This window comes from Brienomyrus brachyistius, chromosome 23 (assembly GCF_023856365.1).
Source record: "Brienomyrus brachyistius isolate T26 chromosome 23, BBRACH_0.4, whole genome shotgun sequence".
Taxonomy (NCBI): Eukaryota; Metazoa; Chordata; class Actinopteri; order Osteoglossiformes; family Mormyridae; genus Brienomyrus; species Brienomyrus brachyistius.
Genome location: NC_064555.1, coordinates 10,272,679 through 10,282,704, shown reverse-complemented (window position 1 = coordinate 10,282,704; position 10,026 = coordinate 10,272,679). Strand labels below are relative to the sequence as shown.

Here is a 10,026-nt window from a genome sequence, read left to right as displayed (position 1 = left end):
ATTTCATGCATAAGACACTGAGCATGTGAGGGGATTCTCAGTATGTGATTTTCCTTCATGATATATCGGAAGGAAGCGATAAAACTCTGGACTGGCACACAACACACATCGAGTATTAGTTATTTTACAGGAGGGTAGTGTTCTTCTTGTTCCATATTTACAACTTTCTTCAGCCAACGGTGTTAACTATAGGATGCATCCAATAATACTGCTATTTAATTACATTTTACACTTAAAAAAAACCATTTTCACTGATCAGGAACATTTGAACTCCAGAGCAGATGAAATGCCGATGTACACAGTGATCTCTCGAATCTCTGCAGGCTCTTACGAATGCACGACGCCGTTCTCATTCATTAGGAGGTTCTACAAAATGGTACTTTAGGTGAGGCAAAGAGGCCTACTTTAGGTTTAGAAGAGGCGAAGAGGCCTAGACCAGTAATTGGTTAATTGAGACATCATGTGACACAAATGTCATAATGAGCAAAAAAAAACAACCAAGAAAAAAAGACAGAGCTATGTTTACAGGACAGAAGTCTTTGGCGGAACTATGTATCACCTACACTGCAAAAGAAGCGGTCAAACTGCGGAATACGTTGAAAGCTATCTGTATGGCTTTGTGACACATCTTCCTCGTTCAATTGCACAGGTCACAGAATCATTTCCATCCTGCGAATGGTGGAGCTCAGAGATGATTATGCTTGGATCATTAGGATAGTCTTTATTCTCTGAATGACGCGACAGCATAGCGGAAAATTATAACAAAACTATCAGCATGGGGGGGGGAGGGGGGGGGGTGACATTACAAATGTACATCTTTTACAAAATAAGATACGTTCTTTTTATGATTTACAGATTTACCGCAGCTAAGTAGCCCCCAGATTGCTGTCAGTAATCACATAGAATACATCTGTTGGCTTCCATTTTTTGTGAAAATAAATATACAAGTCTATATACCACAGCTAGGCTTTGCGAAATGTCTGTAGGCTAAGAAATGAATCGCGCGCAGAACTGGGAGTTTCCACGCGAGATGTCTCAAATATTTAAATTAAAATGACAGATATAAAGACTGGATTTCAATTTAATATGCGATTTAAAGGAGAGCTGAACTCCAGTGTTAACCAGCTGAGGGTCATATGAGTTTTTGGGTTGCCGTTGCTTAATCCATTCCCACAGATCGTTTTGTCTGTGTATTCACAGAGAGTACATCATTTATTTTTACATAGTGAGGCAATAAGTCAAACCTAAGCTTTCGGAATCCTCATGAATGAGATTATATATAAATTTACTTTGAATCTCCGAGGTCAGATTGGGGTGCAATTTTAGGCAATGTTTCCCAGTCGAGGTAGTTTGAACTCCCGATATCCTGTGACACCCTTTGCTGTAGTGTTAAAATATGATTGCCATCTCAACAAAGAGCAGTTTCTAATGTCGCAGAGTTCAAATGTTTGATTTCTTTCACAAAAGTTTGGGAAATGTATCTGTAGTGGTGGAAAAAATAAATCAAGGATTATACATTTGTTTCCTATATTGTTATATATTTGTACAAATCCTTGCAATGCACCGTAGTCTCCGTAACACTTCTGGCAGTTTAGTATATTCTGATAAAAAAAATAGGAACTAATTCCACTTTCTTAAGGTGACAGGATAGCTGTGCTCTTAAATAGTTTGGTTATATAATAATGACATAAGCTGGAGAAGTAGGTCGCCGCCCGTCACAGAGCTCGAGCACAGATCCAGGAAAGCTGGCATCTGTTACGGTACACATCTGAAACAGATTTTTGCAGCTAAATAGGAAACTTTTTTTTTTTTTTAGAAGGAATTGTGATGGGGAGTAAAATCACAATGACTTTGGTTCAGAGCTGGTTGACACTGAAATCCAGCCCCCTTCATTGAAAGGCCACTTGCAGAGTGCTCCTTCAAGTCTGCAGACATTCAAGTACCTGTCCGAGCTAAGACTAACATAGCCCTTGCTCTAAAAACATAATAAAATAATCATATAAAAGCATCTATTCAGCGTGGATGGTAAAGTACCACCCCCTGGTCTCAGCACCAATCCCTTGAAATGTACTCAGTTAAAACATGTGAATTCAAGACTACAGTGATGAGCGATGAAGTATCGACACACACAGCTCACAATGCTGGAAATGGATGGGCTGAGATACCTCACACATGGGAGGGGCCCTCAGCCTCCACTTCAGGCTGAAAACGACTGGAGTACTGGGGTGTCGGGTGGGGTAGGTGGCCTCGTCTACTCAGGAATTCCCAGGCCTTTTAACCCAGCACAATGGCTTGCTGCAGTGAGGCTGCCCTCTTTGTAATTCACAAGCACACCCTTTCTTCGACTTGTATTTGTACGGTGAATACACAATGGCAACAAAACAATGCAGGGTGGTGGTATAAAGAGGTCTGAAGATGCTGACGATGTACAAAAACATTTAGGATTTGGGAAAACGGCTACCGTACACTTCCGACAGGATGTTCCAATCAGGTGAGGATCATGTTTTTTGACGGTGAAATTGTTTTCTTGACTGTCAACAAAAAGCCGTTCAGACGAATATAGCTTATAAAATCTGTCTGTGTGTCACATATTTTTATGTTAAAACATTTATGGGCAGTGCAACACTGACAAAACAATCCTCGGCGATACTAAACCTTGGTGGGTTTGAACGGAGAACATGAGAATTCTGTGACCTTGTGTTTAAATCGATCACCATGGACATCAAACATTATCAAAATAAAAATAGGGAGAAAACCTGCAGAAACAAACAAAAAAAAAAGACGGACAAGGAATTATATTGAAATACACCGACCCAAACTTGGGAGCCATTTAGTTCAGTGTCTGCCTCACAGTTGTGGCAAAGAAAAAACAATTTACAAGGCAGGATGAGATATATGAGGCCCTATAACAGACAGCTGTACTTTGTAGCGTTAGGCACCGTGAAGTTGTGGTTTTAACAATTCGACCGGGTGTTCACCTCCCTGACAGGAAAGATCGAGGGCTTTCAGCAGGGTTCTGCGATGGGGGGGAAATACAAACAAAATCAGGCAAATAAAAAAGGCTGGAAAAAAAGGAGTAAAAAAAGGTGTTTTTTCCTCTCTCTCCCAAGTAACAGGTTTAAAATAAAACCTGCTTGGTTGCAATAAAGGGGCATTCAGAGAATAGGGGTCAGTCCACTTGCGGCATTTGTTAAAAAAATATGCTCTCCCACAGTCTTGTCATCAGTAGTGCGCGCTTGTGTCGTGTGTGTGCATGTGCGCGCGCCCGTGTGTGTGCGTGTGTGTGCTTCCCCTGACGTGTCCCGGGTCCTGCGGCCATCGTCGTGGCAACGCGCACCGATTGGAAGACCGAGCTGTAGCGCGCCCTTGTGCACATGCAGCATGTCCTGTCCTTCCTTCTCTCTACGTGCCCATCCTCCCCTGCGCTTTGGGCGGAGGGGTGGGCGGCCGTGGGGCGGCGTGGGGCAGCGTGGGGGGCAGGGACGCCGGGGGTCGTCAGAGTCTCTCGATGTCCCTGTATTTCTTGCGTAGGATCGAGACCTGGTCCTTAAAGAGAACTGGATCCAGCCTCATCTGGGAGTGGACCAGAGGCATGGTGCCAAACCAGCTGGCGAATTTGTTCATGCAGGTCTGGCGCTGGGCAAAGTGGTCTGGGTCGGCCCAACGAGAGGCTCGGGATGACTGAAAGCAAGGAGGAGAAAGAGGAACACACAATGGCTCACGTACATTTCACTCTTTTCTCTGCTGCATTGTAGCTAAGCAGCACTGTAGTTAAACTGCATGTCCCTAAGTAGCATTGCAGCTGAGTTGCATTGTAGTTAAGCAGCACAGTAGTTGAGCAGCACAGTAGCTAAGCAGCACTATAGCGTTGTCTTCACTCTCTCTAATCAAGCAATATGAACATTGTTGTATTAGTCTGCATAATAATAATATTTTATGTACCTGTCCCATCATGGTCTCTTTATACTGTTTCTTCTGTGTGACCTTAATGGGGGGAAGTTTGGTGACTGCAGACACCAGGAAATTCATGAGGATGTCCTCACAGTTGGCCAGCTGGTCCACCATGTTCTTCAGGCTAGCTGGCAGGAAGTTAGTGTACAGGTAGTGGTAATATCTGTCGGAAGAGGAAGTTCTGGTTAAGCTTCACGGCTTGCAGACAGGTTGAGGTCCCGGCCCATCCACGGCGTCCCCTCACCTGTGGTAGATAGCAGCTCCTGTCAGCACCATGGAGTAGTCGTTGGTCCACTTGGAGGTGTAGCCCCAGCGTTCTTTGTTGCTGTCCCAAAAGTGGCTCCGTGCGGGGTATCCCACAATCCTCTCCGGGAAGCTCTGCCAAACGGTGAAGGCAAAATCCACCTAAGGGGAATGAGCAGGGTGAACAGTAGCTGTCAAACACAGTCAGAGCACACAAACCCTCCTGTCCATATGGTACAATCCAGCAAACTGAGGAGACGGTAACAAAAAGGTAAAATGCCTGCTGTTGCTACATACACCATACACCATATTTTTTGGGGGTGAGAAGGTGTCACAGGGATGATCTCTGTAGCAGACAAAAGATTTGGGGGGGGTCAATTCCATTTAGTGTCTGTTCTCCCCCCTCTCTGAAGTCCCTTTACGGGGGCACATGCAGGGCAGGCAGCATAGAGCTCAGCTTCCCAAACCACAGGGCCCAACGGTGTGGCAACACCATTGGCAGGAGCTCTATGGTGGGGAGCAGCGCCCACAAGGGGGCGCCGGGACGACACGTCAGGAGGCAGAGCTAAGCGGGCACCACCCTGGGCAGCTCTGTGCCCGGACGCGGCGCACAGTGTGCCGGCGACAGTAACGGAAACCGCGCCCGGCCTGCCCTCCTGCCTGCCTCCGCACCAGCGCTGACATCATGGCACACCGACTGCTGGACTGCACAGGAGCACCAGCAGACTGCAAGCACACAACACCTCGGCCTCCATATCAGAAAACGTTTATCCACAAGCATTCACAATTGTTATCCATTTACAGTCACATTTTACCTTCTTAAAAATACCAAACCAGGGAGCTCCTGGGATTCAAACACACAGCCTTCCGGTTATGATTCATGTTCTTGCCCACACCTGCCTCCACAGACCTCTCACCCCTCCATTAATCTCAGCAGGAGCCTTTTCCTACCAAGGTAAGACTGACCCACCTTCACGGCAGGAGGAAAAACAGATGGAGAGAGACATCCAAGGATGGACGTGACCTTTCCACCTAAGCTGACTCAGCAGGTTCTCAACAGCCACGGGGCAATACTGTACAACACTCCATGCCTTTGGAATAAAAATCTTTCAGATATTTTCAAGAGTTACCAGTGCAACTTGAACAGAAGACTCAACATGAGCTCATTGTGAAATGTACTAATTATCGCTCTTTCAGGAAACCAGTTACTTGTCAAAGATTCGGAATTAATAACCATTCACATGGTAATCACGTCGTTGACAGTAGAACAAGCGATTAGTAGGTAGCTACTAAGTAATAAAAAAAAACAACAACAGGAGGATCCACACACGGGGGGGGGGGGGCTTTCAGACACTTTTTTGTAAAGAGAAAACAAACTTCACAACTGGCTGATTTCTCCAGCAATAAACCGATTTCCCCCCCTGCTAGTGTTATTCAATTGGAGAAGTGGAAATCAAAATGCAGACTCTGAGGACAGCATTTCCCCAGCCGGAAACAAGGCCAACAACTAAGCAGCGGCAGTTTGTCTTTGAAGGGAGGTGGGCGGGGGAGGGGGGTTGGTCAGGAGGCCCCACAGGCCACACCGGAGAGCACGGAGCAGGCACACAAGTGGGCCTGGCACCGGAAACCATGCCAGCCATAATAGAGGGCTGTGGATCTTTAGAAGTTCCCAAAAAATGCAATCGGGCTTAATTAAAAAAAGAAAGCAAAGCTCTCTTTTAAAAAACTTTGTTAGGTTACACCCCATTTCATCATTTCCAGTCAGAGAATACATGGCCATTCGCAACCTATCCACTCATGTCAGTGTGGGTCCATGGGAGGCGAACATTAAGATTGGGTGGGATCAGAACCGACGACTAACTGGTGCGGGACATGATTTATAAACAAATGAATACAGATCGGAATTTAACACCCTGAGGGGGTTTATGAAAAAGTGCACCCCGTCTGTCTTGACAGCTTGCCTCCTTTATCCTCACCCCACCCCCCCCCACCAGCCCAAACCCCATCCCATAATTAACGACCAGTTAACTCATCGCAACAGATGACAATGAAAAACAAAAGGGTATGAAATAAAGAATCGATATGTCGTCATCCCAGCACTAGCAAAGCAGCTCAAGGTGCCCGGCTCTGGGTGCGAGAGGCCACAGCCTTTGTGGCGGATACGTTTCCAGAACATTCTCCCTCTAGGAGCGCTGCAGAGTCACGGCAGGCAGTTACCTCAGTGGTGGACAGCACCGTGTCTTCATCCAGGCTCAGTACAGCATCCGTCACAATCGTCTCGTAAGGCTGGAAGCGACTGCTCATCGCCTGTAGGGGGCGGTAGGAAGGGACCATGTGGGTCACATGATCTGCCTTATTCAGAGATGCTCCTACTCGAGTGGATTGGCGATTTGACTGAACTTCCCATGGACTCCAGTTAATTGATGGGGCATTTTTGGACAACGCTGTTACTGAGATGAAGTGAACTTGCATCGATTACAGTCTCTCCGTATCACACAGACAGACGGACAGACGTGTGAGAGTACATCATTCAAGTAACGCACGAGAGCCTCCACACACTGCGTTCACACCGAGCGAAAACATGACGCTTTTATCTTTGCTGCGCAAACAGAGAACTGCAGTGGGACACGAGATTAGACAGTCGTTCCTCTGGCTTGGGGGGGGGACACGGCTTCCCAGCTGCATTTTATTAAAATCTCATGAAATGTAAACTGCTACAGAACATTTAGCCTCTAATAGCAGCGATAACTCTGTTCTGTTCTGTGCTTCAGCGCTACAGCTGTGACCAAACACAGCACACATGCAGACGGCCCCTGAACCCCCCCCCCCCGCACAGCGGCCCCCGCAGCGCACTTAGGCAAATATCCACTTCCGACATTAAAGCGTAGAAAACAGCCCAATTCAATTCTATGGCCAAAAGTCACATGACCTCATGGATGACGGCCACCGTACCTGTGCAGCGGTTCTGTAACGGAGGTGAGTATCACAGGGGCTGAATCACACTGGCCAAGCGGTAGGGCTCAGCAGTGTGCAGGGGAATATCAACGAGCCGCGCGCTACCCCCTCCACACCCCCACGCGGCCCCACATTCCCATTCACTGCCAGCTTCCCCCCGGGACAGGCTCGGTCGTGAAGGTCAGCCAACCTGCGGTGCCTCCGCGCTTCCGAAACGTTTCCCCGTCGCATGAAGCGCGCGGCGTGTGAAATGTCAGGACGCACTCGGGTAGCCGGAGTTTGCCTGCGTTATCCGTGTTCCTTCTGGAGGGAGATCGATACGGAGAGCTGCACATAGACTAGGGGCCTGTACACAAGGGCGGAAGGGAGGCACGCAGGTCCCACGGGAGACTCACAGACCACCACCCCCCCACCCGCAACCTGTCCAGGGATGGACAGTAAACAGCACATGGAGGGAGGGGTCATGAGCAGCTTAGGAATGAGGGAGACATACCCCCACTCCCCAGGGAACAGGAGGAACATGGAAAATGGAACGATGGTGCTTTTTGTGCTCAGAAATTCTCCCATGCCCTGCGCCATGGAGCACTCTGCCCCCCTCCTTCCAATTCAGAGTCGCTGAGTCACCGCCAGTCACCGTACGCTCCCGCCCCCATATGCTCCATGCGAGCCCTAACACGCACCCCCCAGGAGGACCCATGAGCAGATGTGGGAAAGGGCTAGAAGCATAACCCCTCCCTCCCCAGTTCAGATCAGCTTGCAGATTCAGTTTTGGCCCTCATCCTTCTTAATCTATAAAACACCTGACATACTGCTCAGGGACGGTGAGCCTGCCCTCCTGCATCTCCCGTTACATCACAGACCCGCGTCAGGAATGGCCGCCAGTGAAGAGGTGCATTGTGGGACTTCAAGCTCTCCAGAGGAACGTGTGTTTTGTTTCCACCCTTAAAACAAAGGCATGGTCTGAGGCCAAGAGAATAACAGTGCGGGGGACAGATTAGCGGACGGCACTGTGCGGAAGGAACGAGGTCGGCGGAGCCAGAACCCGGCCAGGCCAGTAAGGTCATAATCGAGAAACCGCGGGGCTGGCCGGCAAGCCGTGCGGCCTGCAGCCAAGGACAGGCTCTCCCTCCGCAGGAAAAACACTCTCCACCGCGGGCTGGTGGTAGGAGTGAGGAGAAGGGAGGTCACAACGCCAGTGCTCCGTTTCAGCGGAGAGAAGGACCCACCTTACTGTCCCCCTCGATGACGATGACAGGCACAGAGGTGGCAGGCCAGCGATGCTTGGCGGGGAGGGGCTTGTCGCAGTTCCAGAGGACGATGATCTGAGGGGGGGTTTGTGGGGAGGGAGGGAAAACAACCAACAGCAAGCGTGTTAACGGCGATTCGCAGGAAGAACATCCACGAACACAAGGTGCAGGACTGATGGCGCTGAAAACAAACGTTATGCGACATGTCAAACCGGCCTCTTTTAAATACTTATATATTCATTATAAAACAACATTATGGTAATAAGGACATGATTAAATCGCACATGCACCGTCGATTGTAGTCGAGTCAAGAGCAAAACTAACGGCAGATAATTGCTTGTTTAAGTCAGATTTTTTTCCCAGCACGTGTTACAGGGAGCCATTTGGTGAGTGATCACACTCTTTGTTAGAAATGCTGACCAATCGAAGATCCCCCCCCTGCCCACCCTGCCCTCCACCCCCCCACAGGAGGGGCTCAGTTTAAGCTAACCCTGCAGAAGCCATTATGTCAACTGCTGGGCGTTGTATTTGAAGGAGGGTACTGAAGGAAGAGTATTCGTGCCCCCACCGCCGCCCCCCCCCACCCCAAGCAGCCTGATAGTCATTATCACTTCTGGAAAATCCAGGCGCCGTTTCTGTTTACATCTTCATACGCACGGAGTCCACTTCAGTTCCTCGGGAACCGCAGGGATGTTATTTTAGAACTTCCTGATTACACCCGGCGTTTCCTTTGTTGATAAAGAGGACCGAAAAACACAAGGGGGGGCTCTGTCAGTCAATGCCGCTCTCCCGGCAGTGGGGGGCGCCGAACACGGCAAGGCGCTGTTCCGTGGAAAAACAGAGATGTGCGTTTATGGGATATGGGGCCGCTTGCTTTGGAGTGAGCAGGATGCATGCTGGCAGAGCCTCTGTTTACCGGTCCCGTCAGGAAAGGGCCCGACCACCGTCTGACAGAAGCGGAAAGGCAGCTTCTGGGCTAATTCCCACCTCCCCCAGTCAGGCTGCGCAGAAATTAACCAGGATCAACAGGAACTCTTCCCATCGCCCTTGTCTTGTGTGAAGAAACAGCAGTGTGTGAGCTGTCCGTTACACAGGGCTGAGATGCCTCCCCACAGCCTTTAATCAACATAGCCTTTGTTGATCTTTAGGTATCGACATTTCGATGCTGCTGCGGACTGGCACATGAGGAGTTCCAACAGGGTTTAATAAAATTTTATGAAACGTACAGTACTGTGTAACACCCTAATTAAATTATGTTTAAAGCTATTTATCTGTGCACTAAATGCGTATTTGCATAGTACTGTAAACACAGTGAGGCTTCAGCTGGGTTTTATTTGTACTGTGCCTGTTTTTTTCCCCATGTCCCATTTTCCCTTTCGTATTCAGCGGGTTTGCACCATGCAGTCCACCCCCTTCCCCTAGGGGGCGCTCTTACCTGGGTGCAGTACTGAGACTTGGCCACTGCCACCAGGAGCTTGAGAATGGGCTGGGACTGGGACACCAGGGGCGTGACAGCGTGGATTACTGCTGTGAACTTTGGGTGAGGCTTGATACCTGCAAAACGGCCCGAAGAGACGATTAGCTTCAGCCTCACAGACCGGCACAACCACAGACTGCAAGGTCCATCTTC

The 10,026-nt window shown here is 48.9% G+C and overlaps 1 protein-coding gene across 1 annotated transcript in view; it reads right to left on the bottom strand.

Moving 5' to 3' along the window:
- Window positions 1-695: 695 nt before the first annotated feature.
- The window catches only part of ext1b (exostosin glycosyltransferase 1b), a 61,833-nt gene continuing 52,502 nt past the window's right edge, over window positions 696-10,026 (bottom strand). Inside the window, exons 6-11 of the mRNA XM_048993632.1 lie at window positions 9,832-9,950; window positions 8,376-8,471; window positions 6,412-6,501; window positions 4,196-4,356; window positions 3,943-4,114; window positions 696-3,681 (exon numbers count right to left, since the gene is read on the bottom strand). Of these exons, the coding sequence (XP_048849589.1) occupies window positions 3,496-3,681; window positions 3,943-4,114; window positions 4,196-4,356; window positions 6,412-6,501; window positions 8,376-8,471; window positions 9,832-9,950 (824 nt within the window). The 3' untranslated portion in view covers window positions 696-3,495. The remainder of the gene's footprint in view (window positions 3,682-3,942; window positions 4,115-4,195; window positions 4,357-6,411; window positions 6,502-8,375; window positions 8,472-9,831; window positions 9,951-10,026) is intronic.